Raw genomic sequence first — 26,816 nt, 5'->3', positions numbered from 1 at the left:
CAGTGAGCCAAGATCACCGCCACTGCACTCCAGCCTGGGCGACAGAGAGAGACTCCGTCTAAAAAAAAAAAAAAGACAGTATTATAATCTTATGGGACTACCGTCATACATGTGATCTGTTATTGACCAAAACATCACTATGTAGCACATGACTATATATATTTCTTACTATGTCACAATATCACATGGACATAATCTTTTATTCTCTTTTTTTTTTGAGACAGATTCTTGCTCTGTAGCCCAGGCTGGAGTGCAGTGGCGCAATCTCGGCTCACTGCAACCTCTGCCTCCCGGGTTCAAGCGATTCTCCTGCCTCAGCCTCCAGAGTAGCTGGGATTATAGGTACCCGCCACCATGCCTGGCTAATTTTGTATATTTAGTAGAGATGGGGTTTCACCATGTTGGCCAGGCTGGTCTTGAACTCCTGAACTCACGTGATCCACCCACCTCAGCCTTCCAAAAGTGCTGGGATTACAGGCGTAAGCCACTGCGACCGGCCCCTTTTATTCTCTTTTACCTCTTCCTCAACCCACAGACTTCCACCAGTATCAGCAACCCTTCCCCACATTCCCTCCTGTACAAATTACTGACTGGAAGTAAATTTGATACTCTTTCTACAATAATGATTTGATAATTTTGTAAAATATTCAGAAACCAATGGTTCTACAATGCCCTAGCCTGAATTTCATCGTCTGCTGTTAAATATGTTCCAATGTTATCCTGAAGGAGCTGGGAGGTCTCTCCCCCATAAACTGGCTCAACTCATTTATTCTTATCTTGTGTTTTTGCAAGGATGTTCTTTGTTAGGATCATTCTTTCTGCTTGGACTCCCTTTTCCCATCAAAAACCTGACCACTGGAACTTAAAAGCTGAATTCACAAACTTTGTTTGGAACTGTTTTCTGAATTTCGAAAACATTATCTTCTATAAAAGTCATTTAATATTTACATATTACCTCCTTAAGTATAGTAACTGTTTTTCCACTAACCTATAAACTACTTAAGAGTAAGGATTGTCTTATTTCTTTGTATCTTTCAAAATGCAATCAGTACATAAATACAGAAAAGTTACAAGATTTGTGACCTTAGAAGACTTTTTACTGTGCCATAATTTCTTATCCTTATCCTCAAAATGTGGGTATTAACAGAATCTACTGCAAAGAGCTGTAGTGAAAATTAGATGGGTTTCCATGGGTAAAGTGGGCACTGCACAGTAAGTGCTCTGTAAGTGTTGCTTTCATTACTAGTATCATCATCATCATCTCAGAATTTAAAAAACCAGAATGAACTAAATTAGTAAGATTAATTTAGATATTTGTTAAAGGGACCCATCCTAAGTAATGGATTTATAAATTGTGGCTGATGGAAACATGGGAAACTGCAATGTTCAGTCCAGGTATATGCCCACAATTAAAGAACAATATAACCTAATTAATTAGCCACCTAGCTTCCCAACAGATATTACCTGCATGCCTGCTGAATGCCATATGCTGAGTTAGATTCTGGTGACAAAAAGGTGAGACAGCCCCTTCATGCAGTGAGCTCACATTAGCAGGGAAGAACACAGGATAACAATACCAAACCCAGAAGTCTGCTGACTTATGACAGAAGGATTCCTAATTCAGATTGGAAAAGTAATGAAAGGGAATCTAAGAAAGCTCCTCACAGGAGCAAAACCTTTAAGGAAAAAAGGTAGGAAGGCCAGAAAACCAGAATATGCGAAGCAGAGAGAAGGCTGTTGTGTGTGTGTGTGTTTTTTTGAGACGGAGTTGTCACCCAGGTTGGCTCACTTTAACTTCCGCCTCCTGGGTTCAAGCAATTCTCCTGCCTCAGCCTCCCAAGTAGCTGAGATTACAGGTGTCCACCATCACGCCCAGCTAATTTCTGTATTTTTACTCAAGATGGGGCTTCACCACATTGGCCAGGCTGGTCTCAAATACCTGACCTCAGGTGATCTGCCCGCCCTGGCCTCCCAAAGTGCTGGGATTACAGGTGTGAGCCACAGTGCCCAGCCTGCTTTTTTTTTTTTTTTTTTTTTTTTGAGATGGGAGTTTTGCTCTTCCTGCTCAGGCTGGAGTGCGGTGGCATGATCTCAGCTCACTGCAACCCCCACCTCTCAGGTTTAGGTGATTCTCCTGCATCACCCTCCTGAGTAGATGGGACTACGGGTGTGTGCTACCACATCCGGCTAATTTTTTTTGGTATTTTTAGCAGAGATGGGGTTTCACCGTGTTAGCCAGGATGGTCTCGCTCTCTGACCTCGTGCTCCGCCTGCCTCGGCTTCCCAAAGTGCTGGGATTACAGGCGTGAATCACCACGCCCGACCTTCAGTAAGGTTTTAAGGAATAATGCATTAATTAAATAGTGGTGGTTTTCATGATCTAAATACTAAAAAGTTTCCAATTTCTGCCTGAGTCCAATTCTGATACTATTCCTTTTTGACTCTCTGAACAAGAGAAGTGGGCTTGCTCTTTATTGATTCAACTATTAACACTGGACATGACGATTTGCACATGAGAGAAACCGACACTGGATAGCGATTTCAGGACAGAGAAAAATGCTGAAGGAGAGTTTTTGTTTCTTTTGAGACGGAGTCTCGCTCGGTCGCCCAGGCTGGAGTGCGGTGGCATGATCTTGGCTCACTGCAACTCTGACTCCCAGGTTCAAGCAATTCTTCTGCCTTAGCCTCCGAAGTAGCTGGGACTACAGGCACGCACCACCATGCCTGGCTAATTGAAGTTTTTGTTTTTTTAACTTGACCACTCTTCTTGACCTACATGATCCATTTACCTACCACCAGAAAGACAAAGGTACACAGTCCACAGTTCTTACTTTGAGCCCATTGCTTGGTAAAAGTCTTACCTGATCCAGGAGTGATAAGAGGCCCCTCTAATTCAAGTGCCTCATCTTCAGACTGGTCATCTAGCTTCTTCTTTTTTTTCTTTGTTGGATCTCTGGGTTTCTTTAAGAGAGAAAGTTCTTCGGGGTGTCTGATATCTGTTAAAAAAATAGATTGTTTTACTAGAACAAAGGAAAATTTAAACACTTTACACTTAGCAAATCTACTGTTTCAAGATAAGAATTTGTAACTTCCTTCTGTATGTCTGAGTTGTGTCAGACATTGATGTCATGCAAAATACTGATTATGACACGTAAACTACCCAAAGCATTCTTAATTCCTAACTATATAATAAATGTAATGACCTCAAAGTGGAGATAACAATCACTAGGGTACAGAAAGAAAATATTAGAAGCCCTTATTTATATACTTATTTTTTATCTAAAACTGGAAGAAAAATTGAGATTTATATGTCCTTCACTCATAACGTACACATGATAAATGAAGTAAATGTCATGATACTTTTAAATCATTACCAAATCCCAATATTTTTTTTTGAGATGAGTTTCACTCTCATTGCACAGGCTGGAGTGCAATGGAGTGATCTCGGCTCACGGCAACCTCTGCCTCCCAGGTTCAAGTGATTCTCCTGCCTCAGCCTCCCGAGTAGCTGGGATTACAGGCACGTGGCACCATGCCTGGCTAATTTTGTATTTTTAGTAGAGATGGGGATTCTCCGTGTTGATCAGGCTGGTCTCGAACTCCTGACCTCAGGTGATCCACCTGCCTCGGCCTCTCAAGTGCTGGGATTACAGGCATGAGCCAACGTGCCCGGCCCCAAATCCCAAATTTTAATTGATTCAAATATTCTGCCCTGTATCAAATGGCTGCAAGTTTCTGATCTATTTTCATTTGAGGAGTCTGATAACAAGCAAAATGGTTAAATGAAAATAACAAAAGAAATTAAAAATGACCCAAGTAAACACACACACACGCATATATTACATATTGCACACCATGTTCACAAATTGCAAGACTCAATTTTGTTAAGAAGTCAATTCTCCTCAAATTAAGCTAAAGATTTAATGAGATGCCAGTCAAAATTCCAATTTGCTTTTCTGTAGAAATTGACAGATTGTAAAATTTATATGAAAATGAGAACAATCCTAGAATAGTCAAAGACATTCTTAAAAAGAACAAAATTGGACGACTTGCACTAACTGATTTTAAGACATCATAAAGCTGTATCAATCAAGATACTGCACTTACTGGCTTTATGATAAGACGTACAGATGAATGAAACAGAAGTGGGCCCCCAAAACAGGCCTACATATGGGTGATCAGAATTTTTTGACAAAGATACCAAGGCAATTCAAGGCGAAGGAAAAACCTTTTCAACAAAGTGCTGAACAATGATTCATATGTGTATTTTTAAAGACCATTAACCCTTATAACAATATGCGAAAATTAATTCTAAATGACCACTGATCTAAACACAACAGCCAAAATAATGAAACTAGAAGCATAAGACGACAAAGATTTCTTAGATAGGACACACACAAAAAAGGAACCACAGCCCTTTATTTAAAAACAAAAAAACCCAACCTACCTACTCTTTAAAAGACACTGTTGAGAAAACAAAAAGACAAGCATATAATGGGACAACATATTTGCAGCACATATATGTGACAAAAGACTTGTATTCTGAATATATAGAGAGCCCAAACAACTCAAGAAGACAAATTAACTAAGGATCTGGACAATCACTTCATCAAAGAAATATGACGAAGCAGCACATGAAAAGATACTTGACATTATCAGCCATCAGGGAAATACAAATTAAAACCACAGTGAGATAGCGGTATCCACACATCAGAGAGGCCAGCATTAAAAAGACATACTACCCAGTGTCAGTGAGGATGTGAAGAGGAACTTGAACTCTCGTAAGCAGCTGGTGGGACTATTAAATGAGACAATTTTTTGAAAACAGCTCAGCAATTCTGTATAAACATACATGTACCACAGAACTCAAGACATTCTACCCCTAATTATTTACCCAAGAAGATGAAAAGCACATTTGTAATAACTTGATTCATAAAAGCCAAAACTGAAAATAACCCAGATGGATAAACAAAAATGTGATATTTGCAAACCAATGGTATACTACTTAGACAATGGAACACAACTCATCAATCAGTAAAAAGAAACAAACTGTTGACACATGCAATAAAATGAATGACTCTCAAATTTATTATATTAAGTGGAAGACAAATTAGAAAAGAGTATATGTGATTCCATTCATAAAATTCCAGAAAATGCCAACAAATCCGTAGTGACAGAGAGCAGATCAATTTGCTGGGAGCTGAAGTTTGACAGGTGACAGAAACATTCTGAATGTTGATTGTGGTGGTTTCAGAGGTATAAGTATCTGTCACAACTCAAATTTTACACTTTAAACAGATACAGTTTATTGTATCTATTATACCACAACAAAGTTAATTAAAAAACAGTGTGAAACGATGAAGAACCCAAAAATTAACAGTAAAAAAGAAAAGCCGCAGAAAGGAGAAGCAATAGGTCTACAGTCATGCGTCACTTAAGGATGGGGATGTGTTCTGAGAAATGTGTCCTTAGGCAATTTCATTTTATTTTTTGTAGAGATGGGGTCTTGTCATGATGCCAAGGCTCCATGAGTTTGGTCTCCAAACTCCTTGGCCTCCCAGAGTAATGGGATCTATTATAGATGTGAGCCACTGCACCTTTTTTTTTTTTTTTTTAAGATGGAGTCTTGCCCTGTGGCCCAGGCTGGAGTGCAGTGGTGCGATCTGGGCTCACTGCAAGTTCCGCCTCCTGGGTTCACACCATTCTCCGGCCTCAGCCTCCCCAGTAGCTGGGACTACAGGCACCCGCCACCACGCCCAGCTAATTTTTTGTATTTTTAGTAGAGGTGGGGTTTCACTGTTATTAGTCAGGATGGTCTCGATCTCCTGACCTCGTGATCTGCCTGCCTTGGCCTCCCAAAGTGCTGGGATTACAGGCGTGAGGCACCGCGCCCAGTCGCTGCATTTATTTTTAAAATTTATTTTAAAAATAAAGTAATTGCACTATGATGTTACAAAAGCTACATCATCACAAGGAGACAGAAAATTTTCAACTCCATTATAATCTTAAGGAGCTATCATTGGATATGTGGTTCATCATTGGCCAAAATGTTGCTATGCAGCCCATGACTGAGTATCACAATGTCTGCAGCACTACACTATATGCCAGAGTATGAAGAAAACAGACAACACAATTCATATCACTACAAAACTTGTAAAGCTGTAGACTGCTAATTACTGGATCAAAAGTTTACATGTGGCAGTTTACAGCTTTAGGAGCCCATGACATCCACTAGATTCAATCCAGTATTATAAATTCAGAAAGCTTTTTGTTTGTAGGGGACCTGAAACTAGGATCCTACCATGCTGCCACAGAGTTGATGAGGCACAATTTAAGGTGGAAGCACATAGCCAAACTACCTAGATTCAAATCCTAGTCCCACTATTTATTAGCTGTATGACTCTGGGCAAGCTACTCAGCCTGTCAGTGTCTGAGTTTCCTCATCTCAAATGAGAATAGTGCCTCAGGAGGTAGTTGTATAAATTAAATGATACATAACAAATGCTTTGTAAGTATTTGTGTCTTAATGTTTTTCCTCTAATTATAAAACGGCTAACAAGAGAGGCCGGGCAAGGTGTCTCACGCCTGTAATCCCAGCACTTTGGGAGGCCAAAGTGGGAGAACTGCTTGAGCTCAGGAGTTCAAGACCAGCCTGGGCAACATAGGAAGACCTTTTCTCTACAAAAAAAAATGTTTTTTTAAAATTAACCAGGCATAGTGGTACACACCTAGAGTCCCAGCTACTCGGGAGGCTGAGGTGGGAAGACTGTCTGAGCTTGGGTGTCCAGGCTGCAGTGAGCCGTGACTGGGCCACTGCTCTCCAGCCTGGATGACAGAGCAAGACCATCTCCAAAACAAATAACACACACACACACACACACACACACACACACACACCATGGTAGAAATTTGGAAGTTACCCCCCCGCCCCGCAAAAAAATATAAATAACTGAATCATTTAAAATGTGTTCTTTCAGTACCATAAGACAGGGCAAAAAATAAAATGTGCTTATAAAAGATGAAATATGATTAGTAAATGATCGTTTTAACAACTGCGTAATATTCTATGTAAATCATAATTTAATCATTCTTCTAATATTGAGCCCATTATAAATAATATTTAATAATTTTACAAACATCTATGTCCATCTTTGTCCATATTTTATTTCAGAATTCACTGGAGTAGAATTACTGGATTAAAGGTTATAATATAATTTTAAGGCAAAGATGGAACAAGATGGATATATGTTCTTGTTTTATGTATTTGATTAGTAGTAACGTACATCTTTTCATGTGTTTTTAACTAGATTTATCATATATTGTTCTGTATTCTACAGGCTATTTTCTGTATAGATTTCTCTCAAACCTCAAAGTGTAATTTGCACGTAAAAAACTATTCTGTCTGTTTTTTTGATCACAGAGTAGTTTACAATAACAAGCCCAAATAAATTATTTTAATAAGTATATGGGTTTTGGTCTGGTTTTCTGTTAGAAACACTCGGTCAGGCACGACAGCTCACGCCTGTAAACCCAGCACTTTGGGAGGCTGAGACGGGTAGAGCACCTAAGGTCAAGAATTTGAAACCAGCCTGGTACAGCACTTTACAGCTGAAACCCCGTTACTCTACTAAAAATACAAATATTAGCTTCGTTCTGGTATAGGTAGCGTCATGCCTGTTAATCCCAGCTTATCCTCGGGAGGCTGAGGCTAGGGGAATCACATTGATTACCCAATGATGGCGGATGGTTGCAGTGTAGGTTCAGAAACTCAGAAGTGATTTCAAGTGTATCTTTTGAACCTAAGATTTATCTAATACAGCTGCATCATGATTTCCTAGAGTTATTTTTAAAGGAATAAGATTTAACACGGGAAGAGATCTAATGGTTTATGAATTCTACTTTTAATTCACAATGATTCCTCAGCTTTAAATGCCAATGGGGTCATATGGGGATAAAATAAAGGCATTAGAAAATTCCAAGCCTCTGAATAAGCAGTTGTCTATACTGCTTCAACATTAAGTGGAGGTAGGGTGGTGGTGGGGTAATCTATCTCTCCACCCATTCATTTCTCCAAAGTAAATGAAGTACTAGTATGTGATGAAATATCTAAAAAGTATTGAAGTATAAATAACAAATCCTTATATAACAAATCTCATGCCTTAGATATGATATGCTTCTATCAAAGTCACCACAGGCACTATTTAGTGGGAGACAGTAAAGCAAGCATTACATTTCGAAAAGTTCTCCTAAATGTTTCCGGCATATCCCCGAGGTTTGAGAGTCACCGTACTCCATGATTCAAATGCATTTTTGTTCCTAGGTCATTTTCTGTCTGGCTCACAAACCAGGTAGTATTAAATGTATAATAATATGCATATTTACATTAGTAAAAGATTATTAAGTAGCTTTTACATCAGTCTTAAGTAGATAAAGCAGTTCTTAACTAGATGGACCCATGAGAATTGCTTGTAAAATCAATAATAACAATATTAAAAATACATGCTGGGGCCATATCCCCAGATTTTTGCAGTAGCTCAGGGCTCCAGCAGCTTGTTTTATAGAAGTTCTGTAGGCAATTCTGATTCCAGCTTTTTTTCTTTTTTTTTTGGTTGAGACGGAGTCTTGCTCTGTCGCCCAGGCTAGAGAGTGCAGTGGCGCGATCTCCGCTCACTGCAACCTCCGCCTCCCGGGTTCAAGCAATTCCCCTGCCTCAGCCTTCTGAGTAGCTGGGATTGCGGGTGCCTGCCACCACACCTGGCTAAGTTTTTGTATTTTTAGTAGAGATGGGGTTTCACAGTATTAGCCAGGATGGTCTCGATCTCCTGACCTAATGATCAGCCAGCCTCGGCCTCCCAAAGTGCTGGGATTACAGGTGTAAGCCACTGCACCCAGCCTCGAGCTTCTTGATAATCACTAGCTTAGGGAAGGGAGAGAATGAAGGGTAGGAAGAATGACTTCTTATTTTTCTAATGGTAGGTAGTTCCATATTGGAAGTGGGTAGCCATTGGCTGCATATGAAGTGTGAATAAGTGGTTTTCATTTCATTACAACAATAACGAAGTAAACCTAACTCTCCACATTAAGATACTGATTATTTCACTGACATGAGAATTTAGGACTTACTGATTTACTGTATGCCTTGTCTCAAGAAGTAATGAATAGATTCAGAAATCTGTATAAGATTTCTAAATGTGTAAGAGTGGGGCTGGAGAAGAGAATAAATAATTAAACAGAATTTATATCAAAATAAAACATACCCAGAGGACTGTGAGACATGAAAACTTTAAAATGGCCATACCAAAATACTATACTAATTTATGCTCAATTTTACATTTCAACAAGGATAAGCTAGCATTTATGAAGCACTACACAAAGCAGTGCTCTAGAACCTCTATAACAGAATATAGAGAAATGAATTGACAGGGGCTCACTGTCACGCAGGCTGGAATGAAGTAGTGTTAGTGTGATCACAGCTCACTGCAGCCTCGACTTCCTGGGCTCAGGCAATCTTCTGGCCTCAGCCTCCCAAAATACTGGGAATGCAGGCCTGAGCCACTACACCCAGCCACAGCAATGAAATTTAATGTTTATTATAATTAGCATGTTACCAAACAGAAGACAAATCTAGTCTAATCTATACAGGCTATATAAATACTATACATATAAAAAAGCATGAGGGTGAGGAATTGAGAAACTGAGATAAAGAAGGGTTCTCAGGGAAGATAAAGCTTTCTGGTTAAAAAAGCATATTGAATATGTGCATTTATTTTCACTCCTTTTTAAAAACACGTAAACAATAAAGAAAACATAAACCTATAAGGGCCCCCAAAATGGAAGAAAATATTGGATAATAAATCTCAGAAAAGTTTTGGGAGGCAGAAGTCAGATGGAACAGTAACTTTGTAAACTGGATAAATATAAAACCAAGGTGTTTGTAGAAGGAGGTACCAATGGGAAACACCCTGATTCACTGTTCTAATCTTCAAACCGAGGCACAGAAAACAGACAGACTACCTGAAAAAATTTAGTCCGCCCCAACATCCCTTTCCTGTTCCATTACTGAATTAAACTCAGGTAACCTACTCCACAGACACACACCCTTTAGGATCCTTTACAAGCAGAACCTGAGTAGCCCTAGGGAAAAGATCTTTTAGATACTGATGTTTGAAAAAGCTTGCTCAATTTGTCGAAATACCTTACAGAGGGATGATGAGCTAAAATCCATACAATATAGAGCTTCCTATAAGGCAATGATAATGCCCCAGGCGGGCGTGGCTCCTGCCTGTAATCTCAGCACTTTGGGAGGCTGAGGTGGGCAGATCATGAGGTCAGGAGATGGAGACAATCCTGGCTAACATGGTGAAACCCCGTTTCTACTAAAGATACAAAAAAAAAAAAAAAAAAAATTTAGCTGGGTGTGGTGCCGGGCGCCTGTAGTCCCAGCTACTCAGGAGGCTGAGGCAGGAGAACGGCATGAACCCGGGAGGCGGAGCTTGCAGTGAGCCGAGATTGCGCCACTGCACTCCAGCCTGGGTGACAGAGCGAGACTCCGTCTGAAAAAAAAGTGCCCCAGCATTAAACATATGAACAGACAGCCAATGATTACTAGACACTTGAGAAAGGCTTCTGCGGTGGGCAGAATACTAAAGGTTTAAGATCCCTACCCATGGTTACACAAGCACCAATCTAGGTACTGCTGTGAGGAGTTTTTGCAAATGAATTAAGATTACTTATCAACTCATTTTAGGCAGATTATCCTGGGTTATCTGGGTGAACCCAATGTAATGACATGAGGCCTCAGGAACAGAAGAGGCAGGCAGAAGAGAGCTGAGACAGGAGTGGTCAGATAAATTCGGAGAGAAGACCTTGACTTGCTGTTACTGGCTTTGAAGATAGAGGAAGGGGGGCACAAGCAATGTGGAGAGCCTTTAGGAGTTGAGAATGACCCCTGGCAGACAAGCCAGAGGGAACCTTAGTCTTACAATCACACAGAACCAAATTCTACCACGCAAAATTCATTATCAGAGCCTCCAGGAAGGAATGCAGCCTTGCTGACACCTTAACTTCAGCCACTCAAGAGTCTACAGAGGACATGAGTGAGCCACTGTGTATACATACACCTTTAACCTACAGCGACTGTGAGATAAATTCGTGCTGTTTCGGGCTGCTAACTTATGGTAATTTGTTATGGCAGCAATGCAACACTAACAAACCTTCCAACAGGAAAGACAAGAGACCAAACAAAAAGAAAAATAACTTATGAGAAACAGACACGACGCAGACTACAGAGAACAAAACACAACATGCTTAATGAAGAGGCTGAGAAAAAGACAATGACATCTAGAAGAGATAAGCAGGATAATATAAAAAACAATGAGAGGTGGTGTTCACACCTGTAATCCCAGCACTTTGGGAGGCCGAGGTGGGTGGATCACCTGAGGTCAGGAGTTCAAGACCAGCCTGGCCAACCTGGTGAAACCCTGTCTCTACTAAAAATACAAAAAATTAGCTGAGCGTGGTGGAGTGCGCCTGTAGTCCCAGTTATTCGGGAGGCTGAGGCAGGAGAACTGCTTGAACCCAGGAGGCGGAGGTTGCAGTGAACCCAGATCACACCACTGCACTCCAGCCTGGGCAACAACAGCAAAACTCTGTCTCAAAAAAAAAAAAAAAAAAAAGAGATTGAGAAAGAGACTTTAGATATTAACAATGGAGGGGGAAGGGTCCTTTCCATTTATTTTCACTATTCTGTTGAAGTACAACTTATATAAAGTCCACAAATCTTAAATATATTTAAGAATACCTGTGTAACAAACATCCAGATAGAAATACAAAACACTGAAAACTGGCCAGGCGCAGTGGCTCATGCTTGTAATCCCAGCACTTTAGGAGGCCGAGGCGGGTGGATTACCCAAAGTCAGGAGTTCAAGACCAGCCTAGGCAACATGGTGAAACCCTGTCTCTATTAAAAATACAAAAACTAGCCAGGCATGGTTGTGAGTGCCTGTAATCCCAGCTACTTGGGAAGCTGAGGCAGGAGAATCACTTGAACCCGGGAGATGGAGGTTGCAGTGAGCTGAGGTCACACCACTGTACTCTAGCCTGGGTGGCAGAGTAAGACTCTGTCTCAAAACAACAACAACAACAACAACAACAAAAAACAAAAAAAACAAAAAACAAAAACCCAAAACACTGAAAATTAAAATGTGATAGTCACCAAAAAAAAAAAAAAAGGTCAAGCAAGTGGATCCATCCAAGAACAATGTCTGACTAACAGTAACAGAGAGAACAGAGAAAACAAAGAGGAGGAAATTATCAAGGAAATAATATTATGAAACAACTCCCCATAAATACAAGCAATATCCCCTAGTCAGAAGTCTCCAGCACAATGAATGAAAATAAAACCCTAACCAGGCAGGGCACGTTGTTACAAAATTTCAAAATGGCAGGGAAAAGAACAGATCCCAAAAGTTTCCAGTGAGAAACGGCAGTCTACAAAAAAGATTAAAAATAAAACTCAAGCTTTTTTTGCTGCGTCTACTGCAAGAATGAAGACCATTCTCAGCAATCAGACTGTCGACATTACAGAAAATGTTGACATTACTCTGAAGGGACGCACAGTTATCGTGAAGGGCCCCAGAGGAACCCTGGGGAGGGACTTCAATCACATCAATGTAGAACTCAGTCTTCTTGGAAAGAAAAAAAAGAGGCTTCGGGTTGACAAATGGTGGGGTAACAGAAAGGAACTGGCTACCGTTCGGACTATTTGTAGTCAGGTACAGAACATGATCAAGGGTGTTACACTGGGCTTCTGTTACAAGATGAGGTCTGTGTCTGCTCACTTCCCCATCAACGTCGTTATCCAGGAGAATGGGTCTCTTGTTGAAATCCGAAATTTCTTGGGTGAAAAATACATCCGCAGGGTTTGGATGAGACCAGGTATTGCTTGTTCGGTATCTCAAGCCCAGAAAGATGAATTAATCTTTGAAGGAAATGACATTAAGCTTGTTTCAAATTCAGCGGCTTTGATTCAGCAAGTCACAACAGTTAAAAACAAGGATATCAGGAAATTTTTGGATGGTATCTATGTCTCTGAAAAAGGAACTGTTCAGTAGGCTGATGAATAAGATCTAAGAGTTATCCAGCTACAGAAAGAAGATATCAGATGACTCCTAAGACCTACTTGTGATATTTAAATGATGCAATAAAAGACCTGTTGATTTGGAAAAAATAAAAAATAAAACAAACAAACAAACTCAAGAACATTATTAGGAGGCCAGGCATGGTGGTCATGCCTGTAATCTCAGCACTTTGGGAGATGAAGGTGGGAGGGCTGCTTGAGGTCAGGAGCTCAAGACAAGTCTAGGCAACATAGTGATACCGTCTTTACAAAAAATTAAAAGATTAGGCAGGCATGGTGGTACACGCCTGTAGTCCCAGCTACTTGAGAAGCTGAAGCAGGAAGATTGCTTGAGCCCAGGAGTTAGAGATTAGAGTGAGCTGTGATTGTGCCACTGCAGTCCAGCCTGGGCAACAGAGCAAGACCCTGTCTCTTAAGGGAAAAAAAAAAAAAAAGAAAAAAAAAAAAGAAAACTATCAAGACTATTAATAGCAACATTGGAAGCCAAAACATAATTTAACAATGACTTCCAAATTCTGAGGGAAAAGTAATTTTTGATCCAACAATTCTATTAAAGGGCAGAATAAAGACAAACACAGTATCTCAAAAATTTACATCCCATTCACCTTTTTCTTACTATCCTGATGGAGAATTCCACCAACATGAGAGAGCAAATTAACACTGAGGAAAACTCAAAAGATAAAATACAAGAGAGAAGAGAAGATAATGCTGAAGGTAAGTCCTAGGGCTGTGACTTTCCACCTTGGCCAAGAAAATATCCACCCCAGAGTGCAAGAGGATGTCTAGGAAGAAAAAAAGAAAAGTGGGGAGATTGACTATAATCTGAAAATGTATTTGATCATGTTGAAAATTGAGGAGAATAACAAAGTAAACAAATCAGCAACCGATACATGTTGCAAAAGCAGCAAATAGTAAAAAGACATAGGACACTTTGGGAAGCAAAGATGGGAAAACTGCTTGAGACCCCAGGAGTTAGAAACCAGCCTGGCGCCTGAAATCCCAGCACTTTGGGAGGCCGAGGTGGGTGGATCACCTGCAGTCAGGAGTCTGAGACCAGCCTGGCCAACATAGTGAAACCCCATCTCTACTAAAAATACAAAAACTAAGCTGGGCACAGTGGCTCATGCCTGTAATCTCAGCACTTTGGGAGGCCAAGGTGGGCAGATCACCTAAGGTCAGGAGTTCAAGACCAGCCTGGCCAACGTGGTGAAACCCCTCATCCACTAAAAATAAAAACATTAGCTGGGCATGGTGGCATGCACCTATAACCCCAGCTACTAAAGAGGCTGAGACAGGAGAATTGCTTGAACCTGGGAGGTGGAGGTTGCAGTGAGCCAAGATCACGCCATCACACTCCAGCCTGGGTGACAGATAAAGACTCTGTCAAAGGAAAAAAAACACAAAAAAACAAAAATTAGCCAGGCGCGGTGGCATGTGCCTGTAATCCCAGCTACTCGGCAGGCTGAGGAATAAGAATCTCTTGAACCCAGGAGGTGGAGGTTGCAGTGAGCCGAGACTGCACCACTGCACTCTAGCCTAGGTGACAGAGCAGGACTCTTCCAAAAAAAATAAATAAATAAATAAAAGAAAAGAAAAGAAAAGAAAAGAAACCAGCCTGGGAAATATGGTGAGACCCCATCTCTAAAAGGAGGGAAAAAAAAAAAGGCATACGAGATAGGAAAGGTAAAAATACACATTTTGGCTTGGAAAGTAAGAATGTCTGCTTTGTTAATGTCAACAATGACAGTGATTCAGCCAAAAATTATAACAGTTATAATAAAGAAGAAAGGGTTGAAGCCAGGTGAGGTGGCTCATGCCTGCAATCCCCAGCACTTTGGGAGGCCAGGGCAGGTGGATCACTTGAGATCAGGTGTTCAAGACCAGCCTGACCAACATGGTGAAACCTCGCCTCTACTAAAAATACAAAATTAGTGGAGTGCGCTTGTAATCCCAGCTACTCAGGAGGTTGAGGCAGGAGAATCGCTTGAACCAGGAAGGTGGAAGTTTCAGTGAGCCGAGATTGCGCTACTGCACTCCAGCCTGGGGGACAGAGCGAGACTTAATCTCAAAAAAAAAAAAAAAAAAGGGGGGATTGAGTAGAAAAACATCAACAGATATCTAAAATTGATAAGAAGTAACAGTATAAGCACATATTTAGAATTATGAAAATAAAAGCCAGAAACAGTAAAATAGTAGAAAGTGGTAGGGAATGCAACCAGGCACTGGGGAGAAATCAGGCAGGAAAGTAGTTTCATGGTACAAGCCTTTTTTACTTTAATTCTGCATTTATTGCTTTGATTAAAAAATAATTTTAAAAAATCTTTCTGCTTACTGAATAAAGAATGCATTGGAAAGAGCAAGAATGGATAAACGAGACTGCTTAGGAGGCTCCTGGAGCAGGAAGAGGTGGTGGCTGGAATACCGGAGGAGTGGAGGGTGGAGATGGAGAGAAGTGGAAAGACTGAAGACATACCCTCGAGGCAAAACAAACATTTGGAGGTGATAATGAGATGTGTAGGTGAGGAAGAGGGCAATGCTAAGGATGACTCCCATGTGTCTGGTATGTGTACCTGGGATGGAGAAGCCTTTTACTACTATGGTGATTGCTTGGGGGAAGGCGGACAAGAGGGAGGAGGGAGCACAGAGATTTGGAAAGGAATACCATGAGTTCAGCCTTGAGTGTGTTTCAGTTTAAAATTTTGGTTAAAGAAATGGTTTTGTTATTATACGTAATGCTTCAATGAGCATATGATGGCTTTCTAAGAAAGATGCAAGGCTAGAAGAATATCTAGGAAGAATTAAGAATGGAGGATTTCAAGTAAGTTGGGGTAACAGGAACTTGATTTACTCTCCTGTTTTATTTAAACAATAAGAAATAAAGGAAAAGAAAAACACTTTCAGACATTAAGCAACAAGATATACAAAAGAAAGACTAAAAGGATGAACTGAGTGCACCAGCTTACTGCCTATGGGCAGGGGAGGGGCGCATGGGCCCTGGTCTTGCAGAGTTGAGAGATCTGGAATGGCATTCAGGTATGACAAGGTGGCTAGAATGTGTGGGGCAGGGGACAGGAGAGAAGGGAGCTCCACGGAGAATGCTCTGGAGGTCTGCAGAGGTGTTTCCTGGAGTCCAGCTGAATCCTATTTGTGCATTTGTTAAGAGGAAGCTACCAGAGACTGCAGAAAGAACCAAGGCTAAAAGAGTTAATGTTCCCATCAAGGAGAGCAGAAAGACCTCTACACAGAGTACTGAGAACCACCCTCAGAAGACTATGATCTCAGTAATGAGGCTAAATTAGTCCTAAGGCTAATGTTGCCTCTGGTCTACCCTAATAAAGCTTCAAAGCAAAAGAATCCAACTAATTCCAAGTAATTTGGTGACCAGAAAAAAAAGTCAAGACTACTCAATACAAAAAAATCCAGCCACTATGACGCATAATGACACACAGCCAGGAGTAAAGAGTGGGGGCAGGGAAGCACAAATAACTCAGATGATAGATAAAAAATACTGAAATAGCTATATAAAGATATTCCATGTTTAAGAAACTAGAAGAAAACAAACATAATAAAGAAAAAAATGAAAAATCTATATAAAAATGAAGCCAAAATCAAACTTCTAGTGATGAAAAATACATCTCAAATGAAAAAGGCACTGGATGGGATTAACAGCAGATTAGCAGCAGAAAGATCAATAGACTCGAAGATATGAATAAACCTTAAAAACATGATTTCAGGACACATCATAATCAAATTGCTGATAACCAGGGTAAAGATAAAATCTTTCAAGGCAGACACAAAACATAGAGGAACAATAATAGACTTCTCTGAAATTATGCAAACCAGAAGACAACTGAGGGACATCAATTACTGGGGGGTGAGGGGAAGTTTAGAATTCTCCCAGCTGCAGTATCTTTCAAAAATGAAGGCAAAATCAAAACTTTTTTTTTTTTTTTGGAGACAGGGTCTAACTCGGTTGCCCAATTTGGGGTGCAGTGACACAATCTCAACTCACTACAACATTTGCCTTCCAGGCTCAAGCGACCCTCCCTGCTTAACCTCCCGAGCAGCTGGAACTACAGGTGCATGCCACCATGCCCAGCTAATTTCTTGGTATTTTTTGGAGATGGGGTTTCGCCATGTTGCCCAGGCTGGTCTCGAACTCCTGGGCTCAAGTGATCTTTGGCCTCCCAAAGTGCTGGGACTACATGTAGGCATGAGCCACTGTGCCTGGACCAAATCAAAACTTTTATAAACAAAAGGTCAAAACTTCATCACCAGTAGACTTCCACTATAAAAAGAGAGGCATATGAAGTTCTTCAGGTAGAAGAAAAAGGAGACCACATGGAAAGGATACTTATAAAGAGCACTGAAAAACGGGAAATATGTGGTATGAAAGACCATTTTGCTCATTTTTAAATACTTTACTGCTTTAGGGGAAAATAACATTGTAGGGTTTAGCATATATAGGAGTAAAATACATGACACAAAAAGGACACGAAGGAAGAAATGAAACTAAACTGCTGTAAGGTTATTATACTATGTGTGAAGTAGTATATTATTTGAAGGTAGACTGTGAATAAGTTAAAGTCATATACTGTAAACCCTAGAGCAACCACTAAAATGGCAAAATGAAGGTCGTAATAGCTAGTAATTCACAAGTGGAGATCAATGTAATCAAAACACCTCCCCCCCAAAAAAAACCCCACCAAAAACCCCTTAATCTACCAGAAAGGAAGGAAACAGAAAAGAAATGGGACAACAGAGATCACAAATTAGTCTTCACCAACATGAAAACTTTTGCTCTCAGAAAACACTGTTAATGAAATGGTAAGCCACAGATTGTGAGAAAGTATTTGCAAAACATATCCAAAAAATTTCCATATCTGGGATATGCAAAGAATGCTTACAACACAATCAGATGGCAGCCTAATTTAAAAGACAGGCAGGCGAAGGATTCAAAGAGACACCTCACCATTATATGGGTGGCAACTAAGCACATGAATAGATGCTCAACAACATTAGTCACTAGGGTAATGTGAATTAAAGCCACAAGGAGACAGGCTCTGACACCTGCTAGAATACCCCAAACTGAAAAATGTTTCAAGGAACAGAGCAACTGAAACTCTCAAGTACTGCCAGGCAGAATGCAAAATAGTACAGTCACTTTGGAAAAGAATTTGGCTATTTATTACAAGGTGAAACATCCACTTATCATATGATCCAGAAACCTACTCATAGCTTTTACTGCTCTTGAGTAAATACCTATGTTCACAAAGACCTGTAAGTGAATGGTCACAGAAGCTTTTTAAAAAATTAAAAGCCCCAGCCCTTCCACTGGTGAATGGATAAACAAATTATGGTATATCCATACAACAAAGTACTATTCAGTAACAAAATGGCGTTGATAACACACAGTAATATGGATGAAGGTCAGAAGCATTATGCTGAGTAGAAAAAGCCATACAGAAAAGACCAAATACTGTAGGATTCCATTTATATGACATTTTAGAAAAGGCAAGACTATAGTGGTAGAAGGCAGATAAGTGGTTGGCAGAGGTCAGAAGGGTAAAGAGGATTGCCAGCAGAGGGGCATGAGGGGACTATCCTATATCTTGCTGGTGGTCCATTAGTCAAAATGCACTGAATTTTGCCATTACGATTATTTTACCTTAAATTATACCTTAACAAAACTGATCAAAAGGATAAATAAAATTAAAGGACACAGCTTATAAGATGTCCCTTGGGTCCTCTCCTTTTTTTTTTTTTTTTTTTTTGAGACAGAGTCTCGCGCTGTCGCCCAGGCTGGAGTGCTGTGGCCGGATCTCAGCTCACTGCAAGCTCCGCCTCCCGGGTTCACGCCATTCTCCGGCCTCAGCCTCCCGAGTAGCTGGGACTACAGGCGCTGCCACCTCGCCCGGCTATTTTTTGTATTTCTTAGTAGAGACGGGGTTTCACCGTGTTAGCCAGGATGGTCTCGATCTCCTGACCTCGTGATCCGCCCATCTCGGCCTCCCAAAGTGCTGGGATTACAGGCTTGAGCCACCGCGCCCGGCCTGGGTCCTCTCCTTAATAAAAATTTCATTTTTTATTTCTTTAAACTCCTGGCTCTATTGCTCAGTTCGACTGACTATATACTAAAAAGGGCATTTGGCAGGTCTGCTGATCGGCTAACTGACTTGCCATTTCTCAGCCCTCTTGCTTGCGGTTAGTATAAGGAAACTGGAAAAGTTAAGTGATATTCATGTTTTCCCAGTCTCCCTTGCAGCTAAGGGCAGTCATATGACCTAAGGTGGGCCAGTAGCATGTGAGGGGGGCTTCTGGGATGTTTTGCTTTGCTGTTAGGACACAGGTGTGGAAGAGAGAGAGGTGGATACTCCACCTCCTGAATGTAGCTATAGGTTGAGCACCCCTAACCTGACTAAAATGCTCCAATGAGCATTTCCGTTGAATGTCACACTGGCAGTCATAAAGTTTCGAATTTTGGAGCATTTCAAATTTCAGATGAGGGCTACTCAATCCATGTATGCCTGGAGCTCTAGGAAGCATCTTACAATCATGAGGCCAACCTGACATGCTGAGGGGTGAGGAACTGAGGGATGGAAAGAGTTTGTCCTTGAAGACACAATTGAACAATGAATCCAGTTCCAGCAACCACTTCATTTTCTCAAGTAACTTCTTCTGTGAAAAAGAAGGCTCTTAATAGTTTAACGCACTGTTAAATCTAGATTTCTGGCCGGGCATGATGGCTAATGCCTGTAATCCCAGCACTTTGGGAGACTGAGGCAGATGGATCACTTGAGGTCAGGAGTCCAGGACCAGCCTGGCCAACATGGCGAAATTCCACCTCTGCTAAAAATACAAAAATTAGCCGGGTGTGGTGGTGGGCACCTGTAATCCCAGCTACTCAGGAGGCTGTGGCAGAACTGCTTGAACCTGGGAGGTGGAGGCTACAGTACAAAAAAGCAGCTTAAGTGACTCGTTCCATCTTTATTTAAAAATCCCCTCATGCCTGTAATCCCAGCACTTTGGGAGGCCAAGGTGGGCAGATCGTGAGGGCAAGGGATCGAGACCATCCTGGCAAACACGGTGAAACCCTGTCTCTACTAAAAATACAAAAATTAGCTGGGTGTGGTGGCGCATGCCTGTAGTCCTAGCTACCTGGGAGGCTGAGGCAGGAGAACCACTTAAGCCCAGGAGGCAGTGATTGCAGTGAGCCGAGATTGCACTACTGTACTCCAGCCTGGCAACACAGAAAGACTCCATCTCAAAAAAAAATAAAGGGCCAGGTGCGGGGGCTCACGCCTGTAATCCCAACACTTTGCGAGGCTGAGGCGGGCGGATCACGAGGTCAGGAGATTGAGACCATCCTGGCTAACACAGTGAAACCCCGTCTCTATTAAAGATACAAAAAATTAGCCGGGCATGGTGGTGGGAGTCTGCAGTCCCAGCTACTTGGGAGGCTGAGGCAGTAGAATGGTGTGAACTCGGGAGGCAGAGCTTGCAGTGAGCCGAGATCGCGCCACTGCACTCCAGCCTGGGTGACAGAGCAAGACTCTGTCTAAAAAAAACCACCAACAACAAAAATCCAATCTTTATTGTTACCACTAAGACAAACCTTTTGTACAGAGTTCTTACGTACAGCTTATTTACCTAAACCACTTTAATAATTACAAAAAATTTTAAAGCCCATTTGAGCTTCAGTCAGTCTGAATTCTATTCCACTAGCATTTTGTGCTTCTCTATCCCTATCAGATAGATTCTTCTTCACAAGGCTAGAACAGAAAGAGAAAAAATAGGAAAGAATTAGCATGTATCTAATGCAGAAAGACCCAAATGACATGTCCTATTGATAATATAGAATGGTCACAAGCTCTAAACACAAAATATGTTCTTTTATAGTAGTTCTCTGTCGATTGTCAGATTTTGGGAGAAAAAGTTTCATTTCCTCTCAATAAGGCTCTTCATTTGTGAAGCCTGCGTGCCAGAATACATGACATTAAAAAAAAGACTTTCTTTGCCAACAGTCTTTCTGTCCAAAAGAAAAGGAAAATGCAACAAAAACTTCATTTAATTATTACACAGAAGCACTGATCTGAAAGTACGTTTTTGGAAGAAAAAAATTATTATACAGAAGCATTTTCTCAAGAGTTAAATTATAAAAGATAATTTTTACCAAATTAAAAGCTTGGAAATGTCAGTGTTCAGCAAAAGTAGGTATTTCCCTTTAAATGGTGTTCTGTTGGTCTTGCATCACTGTCCTTTTTCAGTGGTTGGCACACCTTTCACATTTACTTGGTGATCTTAGGTAACAATGTATTTTGGTAGCAATGGAAATGTCCTCATCTTTCTTAGTTTTAATTCTACTGCTCATACAGTAAGTAAGCAAAAGTCACAAAAGTAGACACAAGAGAGTTAAATTAAGTCACAATGACCACTACTTAGTGACTTCATTTTAATTTGGGGGAAATATTTAATAACGGGTTGAAAATTAAGTAATCTAAAATAATTAATAGAAAGAAACCCTAATTATTCCTGGGAAGAGGTATACACTGTCACTTCAGTGTTTCAGTTTCAGTGGTGAAAAAAAAAATAAACCGCTAGAGTAATGTTTCCCATAATGTAATTCGGGAGTTGGCAAACTTTTTCCATAAAGATAGTAAATATTTTAGGGTATGCAGCTCTACTCAACACTGCTGCTGTAATGCAAAAGCAACCACAGACAATACCTAAGCCAATGAATGTAGCTGTATTCCAACACAACTTTATTTATGAACACGGGAATTTGAATTTTTATAATTCTCACAGCATAAAAAATATTATTTTAATTTTTCTTAACCATTAAAAAAATGTAAAAGCCTAATGATAATTAGTTCCTGAGCTACACAAAAGCAGGCTGCAGGCCAGAGTTTGCCAACACAATTTAATCACTTGGCAAATCAACTACCCTTCCCTCTTTCCTAACACACATGGGAAAATTTTATAGACTTCCAAGGAATATTTTATAGCAATAACAGTGTTAAATTATGTATTAAATATGCATTTATTAAATATATATTACATTATTATCTAAGGCCAATTAGCTGTTTTCTTATTTATTTCTGTAGCCAAACCTCAACTGCATAACTATTTGACTGGATCCTTACGCCCTAGTTTTTCTCCCGGTTTCCTCCAAATGGGGACCCCATCTTAGGAACCCTGCTCTGTGATACTGACCCCAACCCTACCCCCAATTCTTCATGATGTTAAGCAGACTGCAGCATAGAGCCTGCTATCAGATAACCCTCTTCCCTGTTGTGCTGCCAGCATGTGAAGACATCTATATATTCACACATGTCAAGTACTTGGACTCTCACCGAACACTGTGATCATCTAAATTTTATGTATCTCCTAGATTTCTGAAATCTGTGTCCTTGGTATCTGCTCTGTCATGTAAACATGACTAGTCTGTAAAGCACAATCCCTTTTGTTTTGGACAATTTCATAATCAAGTGCCTTAGTTCTTGGAGTATTCTCTAATATATCCACAAATAAAATTACCACTCATTAAGACCCTCTCTTTTCTGCAGAAAAGACTTTAGTCTTATAACTTATCAAAATCTTATGTAAATTTCTACCCATTAATACTGATAGTGCACAGACCCTTAACAGCTGTTAAGACTGTTCAGAGGAAATATAATGTAACTACCCAATGGAGCAGAAATTCCCTGAACATCCTGTAACAGATCACTACTTTTTTTTTGAGACAGAGTCTTACTTTGTTGCCCAGGCTGGAGAGCAGTGGTGTGATCTTGGCTCACTGCGACCTCCACCTCCCGGGTTCAAGTGATTCTCTTGCCTCGGCCTCTCAAGTAGCTGGGACCACACGTGCCACCACGCCCGGCTACTTTTTGTATTTTTAGTAGAGACGGGGTTTCACCATGTTGGCCAAGCTGGTCTTGAACTCCTGGCCTCAAGTGATCTGCTTTCCTCGGCCTCCCAAAGTGCTGGGATTATAGGTGTGAGCCACCATGCCAGGTCATAGATCCTTACTTTCCATTCAATCCCAGTGATAGGATTAACTGATCCTTATTTCTTTATTCCATCATTTTTTCCTCTTATTCATTCAATTAATGTTCTCTAAGGCCATGCCCTATGCTGAGAATACAAAGATGGAAAGGCATGTTTCTGACTTTAGAAGTTTACATTCTAGAGAAAAACAAAAACATAAAAAGCTAAAAGTGGTTTTGATCCTTGAATGAAAAATAGCTTTCTTGTTTATACAAATATTACATATTAAATTGTTAAAAACAGCAACAACAAGAAAACAATTGGGGATAAAAAGCACATACTTGATATATCACCCTGAGATAACCTCTGTCAACATTCTAGTGAAATACTTCCAAGTATATCTCTAGGTGAATATTTAAACATAAATGGGATAAAGTAGATATGCTTACTATATAGTATCTTTTTGTAATCTAAATTTAAAACATTGCAAACGCAAAATTCTAACACTATGAGATCCCCCAGGAGTAAATGGGCCAATATACTCAATGCATGGATGAGTGCTCTCACTGGATATGGCTTCTCTGTCCTTAGAAGCTGGATGTTGCGGCCATGTATGCCACTAGAATGAAGTATTTGCCATCCTGGCTTGAGTCACGAGTTCCTGACTCAAAGTTCTAGGAGACATTTCTGATGTGCATGTAACCTAGACCTGACCAACTGCCTGCACTCTATCTATGAGGAGGGTTGGGAAACAACTATCTGGACTTCATGGTTTCTCTAGGAGGGAGGTGGGCTTTGTCTCACACAACTCATAAGGTATGACATTTCCAAAACACAGAACCAGAAGTTCAGATGCCATGCAGCCAAAAACAGTAGTAGTAGTAGGAGGAGGAGGAGGAGGAATAATAATGGAAGACCAACCACCCACTACAGATATATTTAGGAAGGTGGAGCAATATTAGTGTAACAACCTGAAAATCTTCTCAACATCTAACTTCATTCTATACAGCAGAGAGTGGAATGAAGAATGAACGCATAAAACATTTTATAGGAAAAAATCTATGAGATTTGATGACAGCATGAGGCCAGTGAAGATAGGCATAATGAAGTAAGGTATAAGGAGCTCTAGATTCTTGTCACAGAGAGTGACAAGAACCACTTAGGTGACAAGAACCACTTAGGTGGGTTCTTGTCACCCTCTGTGTGATCTTGGTCAAGTCACTCCCTAAGCTCCATTTGGTTACATGCATTCTTGAGTTAAAGGCACTAACAATTAAAACAAAAAACAGGCTAGGTGTGGTGGGGCTCCTGACTGTAATCCTACCGCTTTGGGAGGCAGAGGCAGGTGGGCTGCTTGAGCACAGAAGTTAAAGACCAGCCTGGGTAACATAGCAAGACCCTGTCTCTACAAAAAAATATGAAAATTAGCCAGGCATGGTGGTGCATGCCTGTGGTCCCAGCAACTTGGGAGGCTGAGGCAGGAGGATTGCTTGAGCCCAGGAGGTCAAGGATGCAATGAGCTGTGTTCACACCACTGCACTCCAGCCTGGGTGACAGAGCAAGACACTATCTCAAAAAGCAAAAAACAAAACAAAACAAAACAAAACAAAACAAAACAGGAAAAGATCTCCCCCCAAACAACAACCAATATTAAACTCAATGTCAAATGTTAAAAGCATTTCCATTTAAGTCAGGAACAACACAACAATAGTCATCATTACTGCTATTATGCAATACTGTGCTAGAGGTTTAATCGAATACCATAAGATAAATAAGATGTATAAAAATGGGAAAGGAAGAGAGAAAAGTTATTATTTAGAAGAGATATGATTGTTTACATAGAAAATTCAAGAGAAGGCCAGGCGTGGTGGCTCATGCCTGCAACCCCAGCACTTTGGGAGGCCAAGGCAGGCGGATTCCCCGTGGTCAAAAGTTCCAGATCAGCCTGGCCAACACGGCAAAACCCCGTCTCTACTAAAAATACAAAAATTAGCCAAGTATGGTAGTGCGCAACTGTAGTCCCAGCTACTTGGGAGGCTGAGGCAGAAGAACTAGTAGAACCTAGGAGCTGGAGGTTGCAGTGAGCCGAGATATTACCATTGCACTCCAGACTGGGTGATGGAGGGAGACTCTGTCTCAAAATAAATAAATAAATAACAAAAAATAAATAAAAAGTAAAAAATAAGCAAATCCAAGGGAATCAATAAATTATCAGAATTTATCAGAGTTCAGCAAGGTATCAGATATTAGATTATAAGAAAAAAATATACAGCATTCCTAATAGCAGTATCCAATTAGAAAAAGTATAAAGCCCCTAGAAGAAACCTTTTTTTAAAAAGTACAATATCTTTCCAGATAAAATGTTATTTAAGGACAAAAAACGTAACTTCAACAAAAGGAGGTTTTATTCATGAATGGAAAGACCTACATAAAATTAATGCATGCATTTCCAATCAATTACTATGGAATTTTCCCTGGAAATTAACAAACTATTTCAAATTTCATATAGAAACATATAATTCCAAAATCAACTCACGTAATTCTGAAAAACAGCAAAGAAGGGGTACTTGCCCTACCAGATACAGAGATTTATTATGAAGCTACAGAAATTCAAACAGTGTACTATCCATGTAAGGACATATAAATGGATCGATGGAAAAGAATAGAGCATACAAAAACAGATCCACACAACATGGAATTTTGGTTTATGACAGAGCTGACATTATGCTTATGTGGAGAAATAACAGACAATTCAATAAACAGTGTTGGCTAGCATTTTCTCCTAAAATACGCTATACTACATCTCTATTTCACAAAACACACAAAAGTAAATTCTAAGTAGATAAAAGTGGTAAACGTGAAAAACAAAACTCTAAGAGTACTAGCAGAAAATACAGATACCTGTAATTCAAAATAGGAACAGCTTTTTTAAATACCCCAAAAACACAAACCAGCGTTAACTTCTACATGACCAAAAAAGACAAAAATAAAAAGTAAATAAAATTAATCATGAACAAAGGTTTAAGATATTAAACAGACCAGGAGAAATTATTTGCAGCACATATTAGAATTTATAAAGAACTACAAATCAATGGTGAAAGATAAAAGAAGAATGGATGAACAGACACATGTCCACTTGAAAGCCTGCATACAGATGTTTACAGCAGCTTTATTCAAAACAAAGCAACCAAGATATCCTTCGGTAAGTGAGGGGATAAATAAGCTGCGACACATCCAAAAGATGGAATATTGTTTAGCACTAAAAAGAAATGAGCTGGCCTGGCGTGGTGGTTCATGCTTGTAATCCCAGCACTTTGGGAGGTGGAGGTGGGTGGATCGCCTGCGGTCAGAAGTTCGAGACCAGCCTGGCCAACACGGTGAAATCCCATCTCTACTAAAAATACAAAAATTAGCCCGGCTTGCTGGCAGACGCCTATAATCCCAGCTACTTGGGAGGCTGAGGCAGAAGAACTGCTTGAAGACGGGAGGCAGAGGTTGCAGTGAGCCAAGATCGTGCCACTGCATTCCAGCCTGGGCAACAGAGCGAGATTCTGTCTCAAAAAAAGAAAAAAAGAAGCAGCAGCAGCAGCAGAAACAAAAAGAAATAAGCTATTGAGCCACAAAAAAACACGGAGGAAAGTTAAATGCCTATTACGAAGTGAAAGAAACCAATATGAAAAGGCTACATACT

At 40.4% G+C, this 26,816-nt stretch overlaps 1 protein-coding gene and 1 pseudogene across 7 annotated transcripts in view; one reads left to right on the top strand and one right to left on the bottom strand.

Moving 5' to 3' along the window:
* The window catches only part of FERMT2 (fermitin family member 2), a 95,341-nt gene that overhangs the window by 34,655 nt on the left and 33,870 nt on the right, over positions 1–26,816 (bottom strand). For all 6 annotated transcript variants that reach the window (XM_031668096.1, XM_031668099.1, XM_031668097.1 and 3 more), the window contains exon 4: positions 2,862–2,996. In XM_031668096.1, coding sequence (XP_031523956.1) covers positions 2,862–2,996 — 135 coding nt within the window. The remainder of the gene's footprint in view (positions 1–2,861; positions 2,997–26,816) is intronic.
* LOC101017739 lies at positions 12,525–13,228 on the top strand (annotated as a pseudogene). Its single transcript, XR_649733.3, has one exon. The product of XR_649733.3 is annotated as a 60S ribosomal protein L9 pseudogene (transcript).

The sequence above is a fragment of the Papio anubis genome, chromosome 7, assembly GCF_008728515.1.
Source record: "Papio anubis isolate 15944 chromosome 7, Panubis1.0, whole genome shotgun sequence".
Lineage (NCBI taxonomy): Eukaryota > Metazoa > Chordata > Mammalia > Primates > Cercopithecidae > Papio > Papio anubis.
The sequence above is the reverse complement of the archived record's forward strand: the minus strand, read 5'-3'. Positions and strand labels throughout refer to the sequence as shown.